This window comes from Sus scrofa, chromosome 12 (genome assembly GCF_000003025.6).
Source record: "Sus scrofa isolate TJ Tabasco breed Duroc chromosome 12, Sscrofa11.1, whole genome shotgun sequence".
Lineage (NCBI taxonomy): Eukaryota > Metazoa > Chordata > Mammalia > Artiodactyla > Suidae > Sus > Sus scrofa.
In genome coordinates this window covers 58,283,642-58,308,819 of record NC_010454.4, presented here as the reverse complement: position 1 = coordinate 58,308,819, position 25,178 = coordinate 58,283,642, and the positions used below count along the sequence as shown (strand labels likewise).

The window sequence follows — 25,178 nt, the reverse complement described above, 5'->3', positions numbered from 1 at the left end:
CAGCAGAAACTGATAAAACATTGTAAATCAACTATAATAAAAACTTTTTTAAAGGAAAATATTGGCCCCCCAAAAGGAGAAACAATAGAAGGAAGACTTCAGTTCTGTTCAATAAGCAGCCACTGCCTGCCTCTTGGTACAGAGAGCAGCAGAAATGAAAAGCACCTTGAAGTGAAAAAAAAAAAAAGAGAGAGAGAGAGAGAGAAACAAAGGAACCATCCAAGAGAAGGAAAAAAAAGGCAGAACGGAAAGGAAGAGGCATAGAGGGAACACGGGTTGTAACTTCCTATTTTTGTGGACAATCAACAGGACTCTTTCTTCATCGTAAAAGAAGCAGATGGTGTATTTCCCCACCAGATAATTAACCATAAGTTCTTCGTATAATTCTTTTCAGCTTAAAAGTATTCCCATGCACAGTGTATAGTCACATAGAGTCATATATGGATTGACCATATACGTAGTCAGTATATTCGCGTATTGTATGTAGTCATCACTCTCTGACATGGGAATGATGGGCACAGGCTCTTCTGTTCCACTTTTTTTTCAGGCATAGGTTCTGGCCAGTGAGAAAACATGCAAAGGCAGCTGAAAGTGCCTGACAAGGGCTTCCTCACTCCCAAGGAGACAGGAGAAGGTAAAACCTCTCTTCTTTGGGAATCGTGCATCTAGCTATGATGTCTAGAACTTTGGCAGCCCACTTGCTCCCAGCCTGGAGAGAAAGGCAACAGGAAGGACATTGTCAGCCGTGCTCCCTTTCAGATGTGACAGTGTGTGTTCTAAGGTAGTGACTCCAAAAAAAGCCAGGACTTGGAGTCACACAGCCTGGAACTGAATCCCAGGTCCACTGCCGCCTGGCTCTGGTACCTTGGACAAGTCACAGAATGTGACCAAGTGTCAGAGTTTCTGTCTATACAACAGAAATCATAATAATAGCTAGAGGAAAGCGTTGTTATGATTGAATGACATAATCTACGTAAAGCATGTAAGGATCACCCCTTGTTGGTTGAAAGGAGTTGAAAATGTGTAACTACACCAAAACCAGCACAGGGATGTCTATTGCAGCCCTATTCGTAGTTGGCCAAACTTGGAAGCAACCAAGAGGTTCTCCAGCAGGTGAGGAAATAAATAAACGGTGGTCCATCCAGGCAAAGGAATATTACTCAGCACGAAAAAGAAAGTCCCAGAAAGACCTGGAGGAGGCTTCTGAGCCTGACAGAAGCTTATGAAAAGGCTACTTATTGCATAATTCTAACTCTGTGACTTTCTGAGAAAGCAAAATTATGCAGACCGTGGAAAGATCAGTGGTTGCCCAACGTGAAGGGAGAATGAAGGATGGCTAGGCAAAGCACAGACAATTTTTAGGGTCGTGAAACTGCTCTGCGAGATGCTAGAATGGTGGGTACATGACATTATTTATTTTGTCCAAATCCACAGAACGGACAACACGAAGAGGGAAGCATAACACAAACCGAAGACTCTGAGTGCTTACAATAGGTCAGTGCAGGCTCATCACTTGTGACAAATGGGCCACTCTGGTGGGATGTGGATGATGGGAGGCTGTGTGCTTGGTGGGGTCAGAGGTAAGAAATCTCTGTACTTTCTGCTCACTATGGCTCTGCACTTTAAAACGCTCTAAACCATAGAGCCTATTTAAAAGGAAAAAAAAAAAAAAAGCAGTGAGGAAAAAGAGGAGAAAAGAAAAACAGAATAGAAAGTTAGACCCTGACCGAATTTTTACGATAATCTTGCATCAGAAAATCCAGCTGGGGTTGAATGTTCTGCTCCCAGGGACGTGGCATTTCCATCATGACTTTGGTTTTCACCCTCCAAACAGAGCCACTAGTCTGTATCTAATTGTGTTTGTTTTTCCCTCTGCAGGGATGTTTAACAGCCCCCTAACCACGGAGATGGCCCCATAAAATTTTATGACAACAATTTCTTAAGTGAAATTTCCATTCAGTCTGTTTGTGGACCTTCAAAAAAGCCAGAGAAAGCCAAATAGATATAACTCGGGACATTTTTCTGAGGTCTAATTTAATTATAAATCATTTCTTTATGAGCCTACCATTCAGCACTCCTACAATTCCATTGCAGCACAAAATAATTTACAGTCCCTGCAAGAGAATGAGCTCAAGCCTAGAACCAAAGGGCACCCGGAACATTATTGCTTTGAGACACTTTCCAGGTCATGTTCTGAAAGTGTGACACGTGACCTTGAGGGTTGGCAAACTCAGCCCCCCAACCCCCGCCCATCAGGCCATCCTCGGCAGGCTCAGAACGGAGCGGTGCCAAGGGGCCTGGAGAGTTTTGCTGGAGCGGAGAAGCAAGACCCACAAACAGTGGTTCCTCTCCACCCAGAGAAGTTCTGCTAGCTGTCTTTCCCAGCGTTCACCCCAAGGCGGTTAGCAAACGGCTGGGCTGAAGCATCACACGGCCTAATTTAAGACAGAGGGTTCAGAGATGGAGTCTAAATTATTGGGTGTGAAATGCAAATAGATTTAGCAGCTTTACCACGAGTTATGTGGCCTTCAGCTAGGCCTGTTGAAGCGGGGTTTTCTTCTCCTTCCTCTGAACATCTGGACCCGTGTTAAAGACTCTGGGATCTGTGAAAGCCGGCCTCATGTTCATGACAGCTCACGGCTCTCGTGAAGGCGAGCCAGGATCACGTTCACTCTGGGAGGCAGGGATGGAACTTGTCAGGAAGACTTGTTCAAAGGTAAGAAGGCAAGGCGGGGATTCTGAGAGTGGGAAGCTCCCAAGTCTGGCATCAACTGCATGACTTAACAAGAGCAAGACGCCTAAGCTCTCTGAGCTCAGTTTTCTCTTTAAAAAATGGCAACAACAGAAGGTCATAGCAATGATTTTTACGATTCTCATCTATAGCACGGGCACCGTTGCAACTCAGGTGACCAAAAGGAGAAAGTACCTTCAAGGTCGCAAAAGGCTTCTTACACCCAGGAAAACTGCCAATATGTATATGGTTCTGTGCTACAGATTTTATAAATAATTAACTCATATAATCTCAGTCTATCTATGAGATGGTCCTATCATTATTCCCATTTTACAGATGGGGAAACTGAGGCCTAGAGAGGTTTCTTCCCCCAAGGTTGTCATGGACATTTTGTGTTTTTTCCCTAGAAAAATAAATTTTCCAACCAGTATTTTTTTTCTGCCGTCATGGAGCCATTTTAAAATATGCCATGGTTGTGACACATTTCTGGGTTCAGAATGAAAGAGGATGCTACAGGTGACGGCTGGCCCTGAATGCCTACTCCACATCAACCCTGGGAAAGTGGCCTGCCCTTCAGGGTGACTTGGTGTCCCTTCAGTGCTCCCTCTGGGCTCTAAGCCGCCCTTACCGCCACCGGAAGTTCAAGAGCTCAGTGGTGATAAAAGCACACTGGCTATTGGCTGGGACCCTCACATGGAGCGCTTGCCGATTCTCCCATGGAAAGGTGGGAGCACGTGATTTACACGTGAAGTTGTGAATTACAGTGGACATTATGAATCTGAAAGCACAGAGTGCCCTCTGCATGGAAGGTCCAGAAAATGCAAATGTGCGAAAGACAGAACCACGCAGTTCCAGATTGATGAGGCGGCCAGGCTGAGCGTGCTGGGCAGTCAGTAACCCCATTATCGTGGGCCTGGGCTGTACTCCAAACAAACAGAAAAATGCATTAAACCCTATGGGATCCCGTACACAGGTATGCACCCTCGTCACCCTCATCTAACACCATTTTTGACCACGTGGGTGCAGGTCTCACTTTCCTAGAGAGAGGACGCATTGCAGGTGTAGCCGTCCCCTCACCTGCGTGCCCATGCCTTCTCCCCTCTCTCTCCCTGGAGCAACCACACACCTGAAACTGACGTGTATCTCCTGTATGCACTTCCTGGAGCTGCTGCAATAAAATCCCACAAACTGGGGGACCCAAACAACCAAGATGCAGTGTCTTCCTCTTCTGGAAGCTGAAAGTCCTAGGTCAAGGTGTCAACAGAGCTGGGCCCTTCTGCAGGCTGTGAGGGAGGGTATCTCTAGAAGATTCTGGGAGCCTCAGGTGGTCTTGGTTTGCAGGTGGCATTCTCCCTGTCTTCACGTCAGCCTCCCTCTGTGCACGTCTGTCTCTCTGTCAGCTCAATTTCCCTTTTCAATAAGGACTTCAGTCATTTCGGATTAGGGTCCATCCTGATGGCCTCATCTTGATTTGATTACATCTGCAAAGACCCATTTCCGAAGACGAGTCCTATTTACAGGTGTAAGGTGGGAGTCAAGACTTCAGCCTCTTTGTGGGGAAACAATTGGACCCTTCACACATCTCATGCATGTTTTTGCACTTGATATGACCACCTTTAGGCTTGTTGGTGATGCTTTTATTCACACTGAGACTTCCAGCGTTTACAATCAAAAGAGCCCCTTGGTTCTAGTCAGGAAGCCTCATGAAGCCTATGTGATGAAACATACATGATTATGTCTGAAAACCTATAACTGGAGAGATTTGAGCTCAAAACCCAATTGAACTGGCCCAGTAAGGTTCACCCTCCACCATGAAGGCTCAGCCATGAAGGTTAATGCACCTTGCCCCCAACCTCCACCCCACAGCCCGCCCCCAGAAGGAAGACACAAATCCTGAGATGCCCTTCCCCACGGAAGAGGAAGTGGGAAAACCACCCTTCCCTGCTTCAGCAGCTGGGAAAGGGTGTGCTGTGGAGGGTAACTGCCTCTCTACAGCAGAAACAGACTCTGACATCTCAGGGGCTTATCACAACAAAGGTTTGCTCCTTGTTCTTTTAAAGTCTGAGGTGGCACAGGCATCCTGCCTCTAACTTGGAGCTCTGCCATCCTTAATCCTGTGGCTTCTGGTGGCTTGTCAGGCCTGAGAGGAGAGGGATGTGGAGATACACCTGGTCGCAGCTTATCAACCCCGAGGTGCGAATGGCCCCACAGAGTCACGTGGTCCAAAAGAATTGCGAGAGAGAGCGAGTGGGTTGGAATATTTGATTTCCAATAGGGAAGAGAGACCCATGAGTGTGCTCCTGTTTTCCCTTTCTGACAATGGAATTCAAAAAAAAGGAAATGATAGAAATCCCTAGATAGGTGTGGGCAAACCCAAGGATGTCAGAGTCCCTGGCCACAGCCTGGAGATGCTGCTATGAAAGTCACCGGGCTATGTTCCGCCCGGTAGGGCAGCCTTGCCGAGGGAGGTGGCTGGAGAGATAAGCCCACTGCTGTACTCCCACTGCCGCGCTGCTTGGAGAAACCAGAAGGTTCTGTGGTTCCCTGTTCTCCACTGAGGGGACACGGAGCTGGTGGACAGGCTGGTGGACCAGCTGACATGGGGAAGTAAGATAAAAAGACTGCAGTGTACAGGGTGTTTGCAACCAGAAGCCAGAGGTCCCCACCATCAATTCTAAAGGCAGCTGCAGGTACAATATCCATCGTCCCTCGTCCCAAAGGAGGGCTGCACTGCCTGCGCCCCAGCCCCCAGCCTCAGCTCCACACAGCTCTCCTGGCATTCAGAGAGATTACTCGGGGAAAAGAAGGAGAAAATCATAGGAAAGACCAAGGATTTTCCCAGGAGAGACTGAGTCATCCAAAAGGCTCCTTAGGCTGGAAACCACCACAATACCACACACATATGCAAATCAAAAGTTAAATGTTTCTTCTTCTTCCCGGCATGGTGAGGGGATTCCAAGAAAAAACAGACACAGTGTAGGGAACAGAAACGTTAAAATGTCTGTGCACAGCTAAGTATAGTGTAAATAAATTTGCAAACTTGCCACACGTACTAACTGAATTACTTTCCATGGAAAATTTATATGTAGTCCTATGCACTCAGAGAGAAAACCCAGCTTCCTTGTATTCTTTAACTAGAAGGCAAAACAGCTGCCCTGTTTTCCTGGCTTCCTCTGTGACGGCTGTGTAACTTCATTTGTTTAATGTGCAGGGCTTCGCTGGGGAGTACAAGAGCTGTTAAGTACGTGACCCGTGGCGGGCCTGGGATCTGAGAGCTGGCAAGGGGTGCCTGGGCAGGAGAAGATGTTAGCACAGGGCAGACCATGTCAGAAGAAAGGGAGGGGACAGGGTGGAAGGAGGGCATCTTCAGGCAGAAGATAGGTCTTCACAGCTTGGCTTCTGCCTCCAAACCCACCAAATAAGGGAAAGGCAATACAAGTAGGGTTCCCCATGTGGACGCCCCCAACTCATCAAATACACGCAACAAACTGCACACATACAAGCTGGCAGAGACTTGGGGGCAGTGTGTAAATTCATGGGTTTCGATTGGTTACCCTCCTAATGTGAAGGACTCAAGAATAGGATTCAGGTATCTTAAAAAAGAAAAGAAAAAGAACTCTAGACTCTTCACAAAGGCAGTGAGTGCTCATGAGAATGTGTGTGTACCAGGTCACCCCTGGAATACTAACCACAGGTGGGAGTCGGCTCAGACTTCACGGCTTCTTTACTCATCCGTGGGCAGCTCTGAGAGTAAGCTCCAGATGCTGGCCTGCAGGCACAGGGCAGATGGACCCCCCCACAGGTGCCCAGAGCGCTCATTTCCACATAGCCACCTGCCTTTCTAACATTCTTTTCTAAATCCAACGATGGTGCATACACCATGGTGTGTTTGCGTCACGTGTACAGCAACGTGGTTCGGCGACACGTATATGTGTATTTCTTTTTCAGATTATTTTCCACGATAGGTTATCCAAGATAGTGAGTGTCGTTCCCTGTGCTGTACTCTGCCTGCATTTCGGTCCTCATCTGACGACCTGCTTCTGGAAGAGCCCAATTGTGGAATTGAGGCACCACAGTGAACGGAGGATGCTGACGGGAGAGGCTGCGTCCAGTGGGAGAGACCCAGAGAGAAGAGGGTCTGGAAATGATGTCTTAGCAGGGAAATTAAAGAGCCCAGAGGTATTTAACTTTAGGAAGGGCTCTGGGATACAGAGATGGTTGTGTCTGAAATCCCGGGAGGCGGAAGAGAGGATGGCTTGGTGTGGGTGGATCCAGGGGGTGACCACGGACCGTGTGGACTTGGCACCTAGATGGAGGCAGACTGGGTGCCTTGGCCCGAGGAAAGGGCTGTGGCTTTGGAGGCAGCCAGAAAGGGATAATAAAGCTGAGGCTGGAAGAGCTTGAGGTTATTCAGAGTGGAGATTAGTGTTGAGATGGAGGTTTTTTAGAATGCTGGTGCTTTGAAGATCAGATTGCTAATGAGGCGGCAGGCATCAAGTCTGATTTTCTTCCTCAGCCACAGAGGGTTTTCTCCTTGGGCCGTCCTGATGGCAACTGTTAACGAATTCTGTCTGGCCCAACATTTCCAAGCGGGGCTTGCTGGCTGCTTGGCGGCCTCCTGTTTGTGAGGATGAGTGAGAAAGTCACCGTTCTTTTCAGAGGCCCGGAATAAAGAGGCTGCACTTAAAGGGTAGAAGAGGCAGAGGCATCCGCGCACATTGCAAAGTAGCATCCCTGAGAACCGCGGGGAGCACCGGAATGTAAGCTCTTCCTATTCACTGGCACTACAAGTTTACTAAGCATGAGTTACTACGGACGAAGGTTTAAATAGTAAATGACCCTCGTGTTCTACAGCACATCAGGAAATTTTGACTTAAAAAATATACAGTGTCAGCGTTCCCGTTGTGGCCCAGCGGTAACGAACCCACTAGGATCCATGAGGATGCGGGTTCAATACCTGGCCTCACTCAGTGGGTTAAGCATCTGGCATGGCTGTGAGCTGTGGTGTAGGTTGCAGACGAGGCTCGGATCCCACGTTGCTGTGGCTGTGGTGTAAGCGGGCACCTGCAGCTCCAATTTGACCCCTAGCTTGGGAATATTCTTATGCCACCGATATGGCCCCGAAAAGGAAAAAATAAAAATAAAAAACCCCCACACTGTCGAAGTCTTCTTTCTACCTAAAATGCTACATTAAATTAGAATGTGCTACAGAACCTAACCCCAACCAAATAAAGGATGGAGTGCATTAGCCATTTTACACACACACAGAAGGTCATGGTGGCTTAATTCATGGAGGCAGTTAGTGCTAACTTACTAAGGAGTCCTGGATTGGCTCACTGGCTCAGACATCGGCAAGGTCCCAGTTCTTCCCTTCTTGCACTCTCGTCCTCAGCATCTTTGCTTTCTTCCTCACCTTTGTCACCTCATGGTAGAAACACGGCTGCCATTGCACCAGGCATCACCTTCTCACAAAAGATCATCAAGTACTGCCCATGAGTGTTTATAGCAGCTTTATTTATTATTCCCTAAAGCTGGAAGCAGTCAAGATGTCCTTCCATAGGCAAATGGATAAACAAACGGCGGTATATCCATCCCATAGACTATTATTCAGTGATAAAATGAGTTAAGAAAAGATATGGAGGAATTGAATGCATATTGTTAAGTGAAAAGACCCAGTCTGTAAAGCCTACGTACTGTTCCATTCTAACCAGGTGACATTTGGAAAAAGGCAGAACTACGGAGACAGTTAGAAGATCAGTGGTGGCCAAGGGTTATGAACAGGTGAGGGACTTTTTGGTCGGTACTGCAGTGTGGATACAAGGCATTATGCTTTTGTCCAAACCCCTAGAGTGGACAACACCAAGAGTGAACCCTACAGTCAACTGTGAACTTTAGTTAATAACAATTTACCCATATTGGCTCATCAACTGCAAAATAGGTCCCACACTAATGCAAGACAGTAGTAATAAAAGAAACACTATGTCAAGGTTAGGGGTTTGGGCAGGTGCATGGAACTCTTTGCACGATAAGCTCAATTTTTCTGTAAATCTAAAACTACTAAAAAAAAAAGCCTATTTTTTTAAAAATGCAGTATAGAAATGGAGGGAAGGAGGCCAGACATTGCTTTCTGACTTTCTCTCCTTTCATTACAGAGAAAAATCTTAGCCAGAAGTCCTAACACATTTTCTGACATTGTCTGGATTTGGATCAGTTCTAACTGCAGGGGAGTCTGGGGAAATAAATGTCCCCCCCAAATCGAGGGTTGTGGAGAAGGGTGGGAATGTCTGCTGGGTGGGGAACCAACAGAGTCGGGCACTAACCCTCTTCCTTAGGATGGTTCAGTGATGCGGTAAGAATTCTAAGCCTTTGCTGCGAGTAACGTTACTTTGGAAAGTGGGTGTGGAACTTCCAGTTTAGGTTGAAATCGGAATCGGAGTTCACAAAAGGAGGTCTTCTATGTTCTGGCCAAAATAACCAGGGAGACTAAATTTTAAGAAAGAAATGAAGGGAGGGAGGAGGGAAGAAGGGAGGGAGGGAGCGAAGAAAGAAGAGAGAGAGAAAGAAAGAAAAGAAGGGAGGGAGGGAGGAAGGAAGGAAGAAGAAACTTATCCCACATAAGAAACGACGGAGAATCAAATTCCTGTGAGACTCTTGGAAGAATGTCCACAATTTAAAAGATGGGGGGCAAGGACGAAATCCCAAACCACCTCTGCTACAGTTCCCAGCTGAAAATGGATAAATTCACCGACAAGGATGTGCTCCATTCTTCCCCAGCTCAGGAACAGAAGCTCTGCAGCGACCATGGACGAGTTACCTAAGGCAGCGGGGGCTCCAATCACTCGGTCATCCACCCCAGCAGCATCTTTCTGCCTGTACTTGGGATAATGATACCCAACAACGGAGTAGGGTTTGGGGAAGAAGTGGTGGGTGTTACAGACAAAGAAAGAGCAGAAATGGGAAGAAGCAACAGGGCAGAGAGTTTGGGGAATTCTGGGTCTTCAGTCATTCTTTATAAAAAGGGAAACACGACAGGTATTTGCTGACTTGCATCTTATGATTGGAGAGAACTCTAAAAATTAGGTGGGTTCGAGAAAACTCCATCCATCCTGTTCATGGGAAATACGAGGATGAGTCCAGGAAACCTGGGGCCTCGGAAGAGAAGCAGCTGTCCAGGAGAGAGCGCAGAGCAGTCAACAGCATGGGAAAGGCTGTACCTTCAAGAAATCACCTGATTGGTGCTCTGAGTACTTTTCCCCCAAAATGGGTCCTCGCGCAAAACATGAGATGATAACAGACTTTGGAGGAAAAACTAAAGGAGGCCTGGACAAGGCAAGAGAAGATACCAAGGAAAATTAAAATGTGGCAGCAAAATCCAAGTGGAATTATTGATTTGGAGGGAAAAAACCTCAGGAATGCTTACAAAATATAATGGGAAATGGGACAGAACAAAGAAATCCATGCCAACCATTGGAGAGGATATTCCGCTTATAAAATAGAGTGATTTTGGAGTTCTCTTGTGGTGCAACAGGTTAAGGATCCGGCATTGTCACTACAGCAGCTTGGTTCCTTTTGCTGTGTCTCGGGTTTGATCCCTGGTCCAGGAAATTCCCCATGCTGTGTCACGGCCAAAAAAAGAAACAAACAAAAAAACCCCAGTAATTTTTATTTCTTTTTTTTTTTTTTTTTTTTTGTCTTTTTGCTATTTCTTTGGGCCGCTCCCACGGCATATGGAGGTTCCCAGACTAGGGGTCGAATCGGAGCTGTGGCCACCGGCCTACACCAGAGCCATAGCAACGCTGGATCCGAGCCGCGTCTGCAACCTACACCACAGCTCATGGCAACGCTGGATCGTTAACCCACTGAGCAAGGGCAGGGATCGAACCTGCAACCTCATGGTTCCTAGTCGGATTCGTTAACCACTGCGCCACGACGGGAACTCCAATTTTTATTTCTGAGCAAGATATTGGAACAAATGGAATAAATGGAATAAAAGGTAACTTTCTAGAACCAAGGAAACCAAGGATAGGTTCAAGTCTTTAGATTCCAAACTTTCATCCAGCGCCAGGAGTAATTAATTGCAACATAAAAAAAAAACAAAAAAAGCATAGTCTTATGAAATCGTTGTCTTTTAAAGGTAAAGGCTATAATTTTTCCTAAACAAAACCCAAAGACATTATCTATAAAAATTTTTTTAAATAGGTGATCCTGAAATTTCTTCTCTATCGTATTAAACATGAGACAAAAATGAAGGGAACATTCTCTAATTCATATGGAGGAAAATTCATGACCTAAGAATTAATCATCAGGACAAGGTGAAGGCAATTAAATAGAAATTCATGTACAACATCCAAGGATAGAGAAAAAGTACCATCCAAGTCCTATTGCTTTAAAAATCCACCAAGACATAAATCAATAATCTATTGCTGCATCAAAACATAAAATTCAAAAATGGGAATATTTCACGGAATTAGAGCCCTAATGCGGGAATATTGAACCCAGTAAAATTTAGAATTACAACTAGACTACAAATAGAAAACTATGTTAGAATGAACACACAAGTTGCATAAGAGTACATGATGGTTTAATGCTAATTCTCTGTGCTGAAAGTCATAGAATCGAAACAAAAAAGTCAGGAATGAATTGCAGAGAAGAAACGGTGACATGAAAGCTTTCGATACGCCTATTTTTCATAGAGGGAAACAAGAAATATTAGCGCTCCTGATACAGATCATTAGAGAAATGTACGCTGAAGAAGGGTTTTTTAAACATAAAATACTCTCTAAAATTATTTTCTAAGACTTGAAAAAGGTCTATGACTTTGCTTTTCACTTTTTATGTAGTCATCCTGCAGCGTAACTCTCCCACCCGCTCCCTCCCTCTCCCTCCCACCCTCTCTGTCTCCCCTCCCACCCTCTCCCTCTCTGCAGCCTCACCCCCATTCTCTTCTCCCTCTTCCCTCCTGGATTACTGCCCTCAGCTTAGAAACACTCCAATCACAACAAGGAGCCTCCTCCAGGACATCCCTAAGCCATCACCTTGTTTCTTCTCTCCAAGGCCAAAATCCTCCGAAAGAGGAGAGAATTCTGTTTGCTCCTGAATTCCGATTTGACCTTTACCCCAATCTGACTTCCACCCCCAACACGCCACCCAAATCGCCGCTGCCCACGGTACCAGGGACACATCTGTGCCAGGTCTGCCGGATTCGCTTTCATCTAAAATTGAAAAGTTAGAGGATCTAAGAGAAGATTCTTTCCTCATCGAAAGTTATATGTTAGAGAAAACATTAGCTGAATAGAAAAAAATCACCCAGGAAGCCATAGCCAAGCAAAGACAGTCTACCTACATCCAACGCCTCCAGAGCTGCCAAGAGTATAAAGAATGCAGACTGTCTCTTTTAATTGATTCATTAAAATACCTTTAAACATCTAGCATGTCTAGGACCCCGCAGAGGACACAAGGCAGGCAAACAATAACGAGTTTCTGAGTTAGGACTTTTAAGGGTTGCTTGGGAGTTAGGATGAAGTCGAGCATCTGTTTATTATTTTACATGAACAACCTCCTCCATCCAACAGAGTTGGCTTTTTTTTTTTTTTTTTTCCTCTTCTTTTCCATGTTCTGCAATATCTCAATGTACTTATTTGCTAGAAGGAACCCAAGACCCAAACAGCCACAAATGCTTGCTGGGCTCACTGGTTAAGAATGGTTGGTGGTTTGCAAAATATAAATAGAAGAAACGATAACCAGTTTCAGCCAGTCTGACGCCACGAAAAAAATCAGATGCATAAGTAATGAGCCAGTGTGCAGCAGCGTCTTCATGAGTTCAGATCCGAGCCCTCCGTCAGTGGCGACCATACTGCCTCTGTTACTGGCATTCCCACCCGACGTCAGATGCTGGAAACCCACGCCGCCTCTATCCGAGGCTTGGGGGCCATTCAGGGCTTCAAAATGGTACCGTCCCGAGAAGGAACCCCAGAAAATGCCATCCTTCCTCTTCCTTGAATGGAGGCGGGACAGTCACTCTCCCCCTCCATCCTCTGGACCTCCGAGGCTCCGGAGGCGGCTGCCCCCTCCTGTTCTCACCCCACAAGCTCTTCCTCCTCCTCTCCATCCCCTTTTAACTTGGCTTTAACCTTCCAGAGTGGGCAGCCCTAACGAGGTGCTCTGAGAGAGGCCTTTTTTTCTTTTAAATCATGGTTAAAAAAAATATACACAGCACAGCGGGTACCCTCTGAACCATCTCGAGGTGTGCCGGTCAGTGGCTTGAAGCACATTCATGTGGTGGCCAAGCGTCTCCGCCCTCCACCCACAGGACTCTTTTCATCTTGCACAACTGAAAGTCTGTCCCCATCAAACAGGAACACCCCACCCTCTCCGCCCACCATCCTCTTCTCTGTCTCTGTGAGTCTGATGATGCCAGGAGCCTCAGAGAAATCATCTGGGATGTGTCCTTGGTGCCTGGCTCATTATTCATGGAGCATCATGTCGCCAAGGTTCATCCGCGTTGCTGCCTGTATCTGATTTCCTTCCTTGCGAGAGGTGAGTAATATTCCATTGCGTGTGTATACAAAGTAGTCACCTTTAACCAGATTTTAAAGCAAGACTGTGACTCGTTGCCTTGGCAGAGTTTTGGGTACCACACAGGGGAAGCTGGCACATCTTCCCAACGTCCTGCTGGAGAAGCAAGAGGAGGTCTGATGCTGGGCTCACCAGGAACACCACGCAGCTTCCAGGCTGACCCCATTCCCTTGGTTTAATTCACCCACAACTTCTCTCCCAGTCTCAGCTTGGGAAGCCCTCATGTTCAGGGTTTTTTCTACATCCTTGTTCTTCAGAAGGAACTGCGGCTCCCTAGGTGAGTCTCTGCCCACCCCGCCTCCCCGGTTCTGGGCTAAGATCAGAGGAGCCCTGCCTCAAGCCACCAACTTCGCCCTGCAGGGGACCAAGATCTCGGGACGCCTCTGCTCCCAGTCCGGAAAATCTTAGCAGGAACTCTGTGGAAGAATCAGCCCCATTGTTCGTGGAGCACTTTGAAGATGAGGGCAAGACAAAACGCACAGAGCCCAAGAGCCACGTTAGGCCAATTAGTATCATAGTTTCCATGCAAATGACCTCAAGGGGAGGGGAAAAGTGATTTCTGCTTGTCCCGTACCTTTCTGGGGTCTGAAACTGCCCTCCACACACACACTTGGAATGTTTTCCATGGAGGGTCATCCCTGGCTTCTGAGTCTTCTGCTCTTGTTTTTGTTGAAGGCATCTTCTGATCCCCACGAAAAGTGTCACCATGAATGACGGCAGGAAAGCAAAACAACACAAGGCTTGGTTGTGTGTTTTTAAAGCCAGTTAATGATGGAACATTAGAGCTAATGGCTTTGGGAAGGGAAATTGGATGCCGAAAGAAGGTACCATGAGTTATCTCCTCCTCACTTGAAGTGCCCTCTCATTTTCCAATCCTTTCAAGTGCCAGGCTTCTGGGAGCAGCCCTACGCGTGTACCTTCCAGGCCAGCAAATGCATCTTCTTCCCACCCTGACCTGGGGGACCTGGGGGCGAGAGATAAGCAACAAAAGTTCCGCATGCCATGGAGCTAGAACGCTGCCCATGGAACAAGTTTTCTGCTACAAAATGGGGCGTTGGAAGCTTCCACTGGGGTTCAGCAGCATCTCAGCCCTCGTAAAGCGTCTCTTGTCGATTCATTCTTTGGTTATTTCAGGGGTAATAAAGGAGCACATAAACCAGGGATGCAGAGAGGCAGTGATACACATATATTTTTCTTCTCATTGCTTTGACATAATCCGTGAAGGGCCGAAAGTCCATAGTGAATTTTTTTTTAAGTATACTACTGAAGGAAGCCCCTCCCCCAAATTATAGCTCTACAGTTGAGCATTCAAGGACTTAATCGGTGTGGTTTCCGTTATTTCAGAGTAGCCTTGAAGGTTCCTTCCATGTCACAATTGGTAAGTTTTCTGAGCCAGGATAAGCATCACATAGGCAAGAACCCAGGTAGGAGCCAGCCTGGCTCAGGGCCCAGCCCCTCCTTATCATGGGGCCCTGCTGGGTGCTGCTGGTCAACGAGTACAAAGTAACCGCTGAAAATTTAAAATACATATTTTTAAAATATATATATTACATGTATTTTTAATACAATATATAGCACTGCAACAGGATCGTGTGAAGCACTGGAGACAGTGAAGGCAGCGCAGAAGAGGCGCACTGCACTTACGAGCCGCTAAGCCGGCCCCTGATGCTCTGCTGGGGGGGTGGTTCAGGAGGCCTTGTGGCGCAAGGGCAGGGCCTTGAGTTGGCAGCAGCTGGAATTCCCGAGCACTTCCTGAACCACATGGGACCTTGTGTGGCTCAGAAATGAACCACCACCGGCCGCAATCCCTGAGCTGTCAGGGTGTGTTACTGCAGCACTTTTTATACTCATCCTTGCTGATAAAAGTGCCTCCTAAGTCCCAGAAGATGGTAAAAACTGACCAGTGAAAACACGTATGTGGAACAACAAAGATGTTTGCAAGAAAAATGATATGTGTAGATGAACGTCTAAAGGTATATATATATTTGAAATATATATTTATTATATATATTATATATGGTATATAGTTATATATATTATACATACCGTATATGAGATTATTATATATATTATATACATAATTACTTTGTTGAGAGCTGACAGTGCTACAATAGCTATTGTTCTGGCCCCAATTCTTTCCCACTGCAATCCACCCTCCACAGCACTGTCAGTGGGAAATTTCTAAAAAACAAATAAAAATAAATTGGACCCTGTTACATTCCTCCTAAAACAATCCATAGCCTGCAGGATAAATGGCTAACTCTTTAGCATGGATTCACTGGACTTATTTATGTAGCTTCATTTCATTTCTAAAAGGCATCTCGACAGCATCTCTGAGAAAAACTGTTGCATTGAAGAATATCCATGAACAAGCGTAGAGAAGCAGCCTTTATGGCTCGGGGCGGCCACTTTCAGGGCTACAGGGAAAAGCACAGCTGCTAAGGGAGGTTTTTCGATCCCACGAAGGGAACTGAAGCGTCTTGATGAAAACAAGGGGTGTGGCTCTAATTAGCAGAGGCCATGAAGGGAGAGGTTGGAGTCTTTAGAATTAGATACTGGCTCTAATGCTCCTCTGCATCTCGAGCTTTCTTCTCTGTGAGAAGAGGACGCTAATAGGAGCCATCTCAGCAGGTTGTTACGGAGCTTGCCTGAGACAAGGCGGTGGGCGTGTAAAGCACTTAGGTAGTGGCCGCGTTCCACGGCACTCTGCTGTTTTATTTAATTAGTTCTCATTGGCCTTTAAAAGGCAAAACTGAAAGTATATCATCGGCATTGGAAAGGTCAACAAAGATCCAGCTGACAAAACAGGCCCTGAGCCGGGCCAGCTGGGGCAGGGAGGGTGGGCGATGCTCTCTGCTGGGTAACCGGAGAGCATCCTGGAGAGGAGATGCGGCCGGTGGGGCAGGACGGGGTTACGAGATAAGACCTCCAGGAGACCAGCTGGCCACAGCAGTGATTTTGAGCTGATTAGGGGAGGAGAAGGTTAGTAGGTTACAGGGAGTCTGATGAGACCTCACTTTAAAAAAACCCATAAAACCATGAGTGGGGGTGCTGAGCGCTCTCACTGGAAATAAGTGCACATAGATTTTGCCTGAGAAGCAGAGGCAGGTCCAACTGTTCTATAATAATGAGGAGCCACAGAAGGATTCAGAACAGCAGGTGGAGTGAATCTGCAGGAACGGGCAAGTTCTCTAGGCAAGAAGGACCAGGCGAGGAGACTCGTTATAAAAACTCTCAAAATCCAGCACAGACTTGGCGGAGGCGTTGGGAACGAGGAGAAACAGAAAACAATAAAAGCAGGGATACAGGGAAGGAAGAAAGAGCATGAAGGTTTTTAGGCCTCCAGCTCTGTGATGACTACAGCCTGTTCTACACAAAGCAAAGTTATTTCTTCACCGTCACACAGAAACGTCCACATCTCTCGACTTCGACATCCCCTCATCTCTCCTTTGTTGGTGCTGACCCCTTCCCTAAATTCCCTCCCCAGCCCCGACCTCCAAAGGAGCCAGGAATTATGTTTGCCTCCTGGGGACCACCGCCCCCCCAAGGCACAATCCCAGAATTCCCCCCCAAGCCTGTCCTCCGAGAGACACAGTCAGAACTGACCCTTCCAGTAACCCTTTCCCTCCGGCCCCCTCTCTGCTAAGTAGCAGGGAGCCAATCTGATAAAGGTCGTTCTGTTAATGCATTCATGACGCTGGCAGGTGCACGCATCGTCTCTCTAATGTCGCTGATTTGCATGCCAATCGGGTGTCCAGAGACAGGGGCTCACCCCAAGGACGCCGGGGTCTTTATTACACCTCTAATAACCTTCGCGACATTATTATTTTCTCTCTCCGGGACTCGATTTCTTTATTTGTTAGAAAGGACATTTTGGATAAGATCCCAAGCCCTTCTAAACTGGATCATTCCATTCCCCACCCTGAGTAGGACGGGCCATTTCTGGCGCCTGGTCCTGAAAGGCATGGCATCTAATGGGGCCCCGAGGCCTCAGGACCAACGACATGGAGTGTTTACACCGGATTCACTAGCAGACACCATGTAGACTGGCGAGAAGTCTGGGAGAGAATAAACCTTGCTCATTTTCGCTCTACAACCCCTGAGACCAAAAGAGGCTGTCGAGAAGAAGGTCGTAAAACCCTGGAAAGTTCGATGTCGATAAACTTCTGGGAACTTCTGCTTTAAAATATTGTTTACATTTCCAGCTCATACCAAGATACTCCCTATCTTCTTTCAAAGGCAGTGAACTTCAAACCAAACCACCACCACCCCCAAAAAGTAAGCATCTAAAGCTAGTCAATGTAGTGTAAACTGTTCACATCATGGAATAAAACACAGCGAAAATGAATGAATAAGGCTCAGCCACCTGAGAAGTATTCTGCTGAAGAAAAGAAGCAAATCCCAGAACTGCCTATGATCTCTGAGACAGAAAGCCTAGACAGTTATCCAAAGTACCAACAGGCGTATAAAAAACAATACAAAACACACACACACATAAAGAAGCACAGAAGGAGTGCCCCGCTGGCTCAGCAGGTTAAGGATCTGGCACTGTCACTGCTGTGGCATGGGTTTGATCCCTGGCTGGGAACAGGTGCAGTCAAAAAATAAAAATAAAAAATTAAAAGGAGTACAGGAGTACATTCAAAATCAGGATACCGGGTATTTTCGTTTTGTGCCAGATCTTAAGAGCAAAGCGTTAAGATTTTTACAAATGCCATTTACTATGATGTTAGCTGTAGATTCCTCATGGCTATTCATGATCAGGTTAAGCTTCTCTTCTTCGTTTGCTGAGAATTTTTATCACACGTGGGTTTTTCATTTTACCCAATACTTTTTTCTGCACGAATTGAGTTGATCAGGAGTTTTCCTTCATTCTGTTAGTGTAGTAAAATACACTGGTTGATTTTTGAAGGGTAAAGCAGTCGTGACTTCTTAAAGGAAAAAAGCTCACTGTCTCATGAAGTGTTAGCGTTTTCATGTAGTTATGAATTCAATTTGCTAATATTTTGTTATGATATTGGAGTCTTGCTGATAATATAACCAAATATAAGAAAAATACACAAAAATAAGTTTCTGGACAATAATTATTACTTAAAATATGCATAAGCAAAAAAATTCCATTAATGTGGAATTAATAATAAATTTAGTTTAGGTATAATTAAAGTAATAGGATGTTTTAATTTTTGTGTTCCAATAAGCATAAGACATTTGTATATGTAAATGAAGGTGCCTGTCTATGGATCTTTTTTTTTTTTGGTCTTTTGTCTTTTTAGGGCTGCACCCACCGCATACGGAGGTTCCCAGGCTAGGGGTCGAATCAGAGCTATAGCTGCTGGCCTACACCACAGCCACAGCAACGCCAGATCTGAACCACGTCTGTGACCTACACCACAACTCCTGGCAATGCCAGATCCTTAACCCACTGAGCGAGGCCAGGGATCAAACCTGCAATCTCAAGGTTCCTAGTCGGATTTGTTTCCACTGTGCCTCTTTAGGAACTCCTGGATCCTATACAAGGGTAAGCCTTTAGGATATTATTAACTTGACCAAGATAAATATGTGCTATTTTTTTTTTTCAAGGGGTCTGGGAATCTTTGTTCATAAGACAAATTTTTGTTATTGGTCTGTGGTTTCCTTGTAATATTCTTGTCTGGTTTTGGAATCAGGGTTATGCTGGCCTCGCATTTTCAGACAGAGTTTGTCTAAAATTAGTTTTATTTCTTCCTTAACTGTATCATAAAATTTACTAGGAAAGCCATCTTTCATAGAATTTTCTTTGATCCAGGATCTTATTATGAATTGAATTGAACATCTTTGAGCTATTTACATTTTCTGTTTCTTTGTGTGTCTTGTTTTTGCAACATATGTTTTTCTAGAAATTTTTCCATGTCACCTGAGTCGCTAAACTGAAGGATGTAAATCTGCTCGCAGTATATCCCCTTTCTGTCTTTTTAGCATCTGTGGCATCCAAACTAATGTCCTTCTTCATTCCTGATTTAGTCATTCGTATTTTTTTCTCACCTTTATCAGTATCAATTCATCAGTTGTTTAACCAGAGCTTTTTCAATTTTATTGATCTTTCGAAGAACCAGCCTTTAGTGTTACTGATTTTCTCCATTGTCTGTGCATTTTGTATTTCACTGGTTTCTGATCTTATCTTTACCGTTTCCTTCATTCCTTTTATTTCGGTTTTGATTTGCTTTCTCTTGTTTTTCTAGTCCCTTAAAAGGGAAGCTCAAAGGATTGATTTAAAACCATTCTTCTTTCGTAATATCAGCATTTAGAGTTACAGATTTCACTGAGGACTATGTCTTTGATCCATCTCTCCGATTTTAACCTGTTGTGCCAGCCCCGATCGTTCAGTTGGCCGTATTTCCCTTAGGATTTCTCTTTCCAGCCAAGGGTTATTCAGGAGTATGTGGTTTATCTTCTAAATAGCGGGGGCTTTTCCAGATATCTTTTTATTTTCCATTTCTAATTTAACTCCATTGTAGTCAGAGAAGATATTCTGCATGATCGAATATTTTTATATCTCTGAGTATTGGCTAGCTGAATATTTGCTATTTGATAGCACGTGGTCTATCTTGGCAAATGATCTCCGTCTACCAGAAAAGAACGTGTATTCTACCTGGTTGCGTGTGTAGTTCTAGAAATGTCCATTAGGTTAATTGAACGGTAGTGTTGTTCAAATCGTCTGTATCCTGACGTCTTATACCACCTACTGGTTCCATCAATGATGCAAAGGGAAATGTTAAAATTCCTGACTATAAGCGTGCATTGACGTCTCTAATTCTGTCAGGTTCTGTTTTCATCATTATGAAATTGTCTCTGATAATACGTCTTGTCTTGAAGTGGACTTTTTCTGATGCTAATAGAGTCACTCCTGCTTTCTCATGATTATTGAGTGCCTGAGTTATATTTAATGGGTGTCTCTTGTAAGCAGTACAGAATTGGGTCTGTAGTTACACAGTTTTGAGGCGACTTTATATCATTGGTCCTAAGAACATCGACATAGATAAATTTTAATTTTTTATTTTATTTTTATTTTTTGCTTTTTTAGGGCCGCACCATGGCATATGGAAGTTCCCAGGCTAGGGGTCGAATTGGAGCTACAGCTGCTGGCCGACACCACGGCCACAGCAACAGCAGATCTGAGCCGCATCTGCAACCTACACCACAGCTCACAGCAACCCCAGCTCCTTAACCCCCTGAGGGAGGCCAGGGATTGAACCTGCCATCTCATGGTTCCTCATCAGATTCGTTTCCCCTGCGCCACGACGGCAACTCCCAAATTCTAATTTTAAAAATCCATCGAAGAAAGTGGCCTTCTTTCCCTACATTAGTACCTCTCAGTCACGAGCTGCCAACTAACTGGATTAGCACAAAGAGGTAGTAGAAGATTGGACATCTGACCAAGACAATAATGAAATTGTACGCGTCTGTCTCCAACATGAATTGAAATTAACCATAGCATCTGTTCAACTGAAATGACGTTTCATAAATAAAATTAAACAAGTATTTGATTCTGCTTGAATATATTGAATCAAAATATTTAGCCACTGTATGAAAATTCAGTCAGCAGCCCAGCTAGGTGGTTGTTCTATCCGATTTTATTTAGTTATTTATTTGTTTATTTGCTTTTTAGGGCCGTACCTGCGGCATATAGAAGTTCCCAGACTAGGGGTTGAATCAGAGCTACAGCTGCCGGCCGGCACCACAGCCAAGCTGCATCTTTGACCTACACCACAGCTCACGGCAATGCTGGATCCTTAACCCACTGAGCAAGGCCAGGGATCAAACCCGCAACCTCACGGTTCCTAGTGGGATTCGTTTCTGCTGCGCCATGACGGGAACTCCAGTTCTATCTACTTTTAGCATCTACTTTTAGCATCACTTAATGACTTTTCTGAATGAACAGACTGCTTTGGAGGAATCTCGGACTCTTTATTATTTGAGCTGCAGATTTCTCTCAAGGCAGTGAGCTCCATGCAAGGGTGAACCGACCACTCAATTGTAAATTCTGTTTTAACTCCCCCCCAGACACCACTGACAGACCCTCCAGCAATGATTCCAAAAATAGAACTGGGGCAAAGGTCATGTACATACGGAGAGCACTAATTTTTTCTTCCTCAGGGGCCAGATTAGATTAATGAAGCCCCGGTCCCCCTGCCAACCCTCAAAGGGGTGCAATGTCCCTCCAAGCTCTGCCCTCCTTCTGATTGCTGTCCTGCTTCGCACAATGCCTGGTCTTCCAGGTGCTAAGGGTAGAAAAATGGTGGGACAACCCCAAGCAAAGGAGACCATGGCAATGAATGAACATCAATTTCTGAATCCAGGAGAACCTTTTTATCAATCTTGGTTCAGCTGGGTAAGGAATCGAAGAGCAAAAATCATTGTAAGTAACATCTCCAAAGAAAAAGTATTAATAAAAATCCTTCTGTGGATGTTGTGAATAGGGCTGCAGTGACCGTAGGGGTGCCTGTATCTTTTTGAATCAAAGTTTTATCCAGACACATGCCCAGGAGTGGAATTGCTAGGGCATATGGTAGTTCTATATTTAGGGTTCATGATATCTAAGTCACGGAAACAACCTAAATGTCCATCAACAGGTGAATGGATTAAGAAGATGTGGTACCTCTATGTGATGGAATACTACTCAGTCATGAAAAGGACAAAATAATACCATTTGCAGCAACACGGATGCAACTAGAGATTTTCATCACGAGTGAAGTAAGTCAGAAAGAGAGAGACAAATATATATAGAATCTAAAATATGATACAAATGATCTTATCTACAAAACAGAAGCATATCAGGGACCAGGAGAGCAGACTTGTGGTTGCCAGGGGGCGTGGGAGGCGGATCATGAATAATAACAATGACAGCGACAACAATAACAGTAATGGAAGTAATGGAATCTTTCAAAATATGCCCTAAATATTCTCCATTTAAAAAAACTATAATGTTGGAGAAGAGACTTGTGGTTTCCAAGGGGGAGGGGGAAGGATTGGGATGGACGGGGAGTTTGGGGTTAACAGATGCAAACTACTACATTCAGGATGGATAAGCAACAAGGTCCTGCTGCACAGCACAGGGAACTCTATCCAGTCTTTTGTTTGTTTGTTTGTTTGTTTGGTCTTTTTGTTGTTGTTATTGTTGTTGCTATTTCTTGCGCCGCTCCCGCGGCATATGGAGGTTCCCAGGCTAGGGGTTGAATCGGAGCTGTAGCCACCGGCCTACGCCAGAGCCACAGCAACGCAGGATCCGAGCCGCGTCTGCAACCTACACCACAGCTCACGGCAACGCCGGATCCTCAACCCACTGAGCAAGGCCAGGGACCGAACCCGCAACCTCATGGTTCCTAGTCGGATTCGTTAACCACTGCGCCACGACGGGAACTCCTATCCAGTCTTTTGTGATAGAACAGGATAGAAGATAATATGAGAAAAAGAACATCTGTCTATGTATGACTGGGTCCCTTTGCTGTGCAGCAGAAATTGGCACAACATTGTATATCACCTATATTTTAATTTTTTTAATTTAAATCAAAAATCTAAATAAATAAATAATAAAAAATTATATTGCTGGATCTTGGGACTGGTTTAAGTTCAGAAGAGTCTGCATTTCGAATGGGTCTAGGGTACAGAGAGCCAGGGGAGGAGAGATGGCTTCCTAAGAATTTCAGTGCTTGGAACTTCCAAAGATCCCGTCCAGGGAGCCCAGCAGAGGAGAGCATGACCCTGCTACTTCGGTTCACACGGAGCCGGGACTGGAGCCGGACACCTGCCCTAGGAATTCAGGTCTCCTGGCCCCACGGACCACTCACCTGATGCAGTCCCGGGACCAAGTTCACCTTCTCTCCTCCCACCATCTTTCCGCAGGGGCCTCGTCCTGGAGAATCTGAGTCTGTCTGCAGGTCCAGCAGGCAGGGGTTCTGGAGAAGAAGCATGGAGTGAATCCAACGTGATGTTCTGTGGGGGCAGCTCATCCTCGGGTGTCAGAGAGAAGGAAAACTCCCACTTCTCTGCTCCTCTCTGGCCCTGGACTTACCCTCGCTTGGGGACAGGGCAGATCAGGGCTGAAAGCATAAACAGTTTGTAAATTATCAGGAGGGCTGCGGCTGCGCAGCTGGATGCCCGATTTCAGTCTCCTAAGCTGCTTTGAGAGTCACCTAAGTGCCTGCATTATTTAGGGCCCCTGCAGGGAAACTCCCGGAGGCCGAGTGATTAGTGATGGATCCGATCAGAGCCCACACTCCATCAACGAAGAAGTGTTTGGGCAGCCCCCTGTAGGCCTGGAGTGAGGATGAAAATGACGAGGGTAGAACAGGCAGGGAGAAAGGGGGCAGGGCAAAGGAACAAAAGCCCAGATGAAAGCGTGGGAGCAGCATCCCTCTTCCTGCATCACCCAGGAGGTGGCCGTGTGCATCCCAAGGCTCGGCCCAGCGCCGGCACACAGCGGGTACCAAAAGAGTGTTCATTAACTGACTGAATGGCATACGTGAAACTGAGCCGAGGAATGAATCCACCGTCATTTGTTAAGGACAGTGCCACTGGTTTGTTGATGGAAAGGAAACTTTCATAGTTGGCCCCCTTGGCTGAGCTTTTCAGATGTTATTTCCTGAGTAAATGCCAAAGGCGAGAGCCACAAAGACACAGAACTGGGGGAGCTCCCTGGTGGCCTAGTGGTGAAAGGATCTGGCATTGTCACTGCTGTGACTTGGGTTTGATCCCTGGCCCAGGAAAGTTTGCATGCCATAGGCATGGCTAAAACACACACACACACACACACACACACACACACACACACACACACACACACCTTGGATCCTTTCCACCAGAATTGTGACGTGCCTGCCCTCCGATTGCAAGCCGGACTGAGTGTGGGATGCAACTCTGGTGTTGCTGGCAGGCTTCACCTTTGGTCCCGGCCTCTTAAACACGAAGGCTACCTGCGGGGCCTGCTGACCTTCAGACCTTCATGTAAGGTGATCGAAGTTACCTGGAAGAGAGAGAGCACTTTGAGAGGGGCCCTGAAACATCAGCTCCTTCTTACACCTGTGTGTGTGTGTGTGAGTGTGAGTGTGCCTATGTGTGTGTGCACACATGTGTGCGTGTGATTAAAACAGTGCATTTTCCTCCTAAAATCCAAAGCTTTTATCTGTGAGAAAGAGAAGCTCTATGTGTAACCATGACAAAATAATCACTTTATTCAGCGGTCAAGAAACTTCACGGGTTTGCCTGATCCAGACCCCGTTGAGGTTCTCGGAGCGGATTCATCACTGCCTGCTTCCTTGGACCCACGAGAAGCTGCCCGGGTTCCCGGTACCCCACTAGGCTGCAATTCTGGGTTTTCAGCGCCATCTCCCCTTGGGGAATTTCTCGGAAGACGAGATTGTCTGTCATTCATCTTTGTGTCATCGGAACCAAATATAGACCTGGCACCAGAGGGCGGTCAACAAGTGTGTGTGACACTGAGAGTCAGAGAACAGGGAGAGAGGTGGATGGAGGGGGAAGCGTGGGTTAGAGCATGGACAGAGCGATGAGTCACAGTGAACCCTTGTGTTGAAGCGGCAGGCTGGCACTGGATCTTTCTGAATCGGGAAAACAGCTTCATTCACACCCCTGGGGGCAGTGGCAGGGGGTGGGCACAGGAGATGTATGGATTTCCTTTCCGCCCTTCAGACCCACCTGTCCTCCGAAGTAACCACTGCCCCTGGAACTAGGGTTCTGCGCTGCGAGCTTGACCTTCTGCATGTGCTCTGGGCGGCCCAGCCAGGACCGGGCGCTCTCCTCCAAGGAGGGCTGGTGGGCACGCAGCCCCAGAGGCTGTTACAGCAAGACGCTGAGCTTTGCTGCGCAAACATGAGCCAGC

The 25,178-nt window shown here is 46.1% G+C and overlaps 1 protein-coding gene across 1 annotated transcript in view; it reads right to left on the bottom strand.

Annotated features, from left to right (window-relative positions):
• Positions 1-24,667, bottom strand: part of LOC102160183 — a 159,401-nt gene extending 134,734 nt beyond the window's left edge. Inside the window, exons 1-3 of the mRNA XM_021066318.1 lie at positions 24,633-24,667; positions 24,126-24,280; positions 23,131-23,238 (exon numbers count right to left, since the gene is read on the bottom strand). Of these exons, the coding sequence (XP_020921977.1) occupies positions 23,131-23,238; positions 24,126-24,280; positions 24,633-24,667 (298 nt within the window). The remainder of the gene's footprint in view (positions 1-23,130; positions 23,239-24,125; positions 24,281-24,632) is intronic.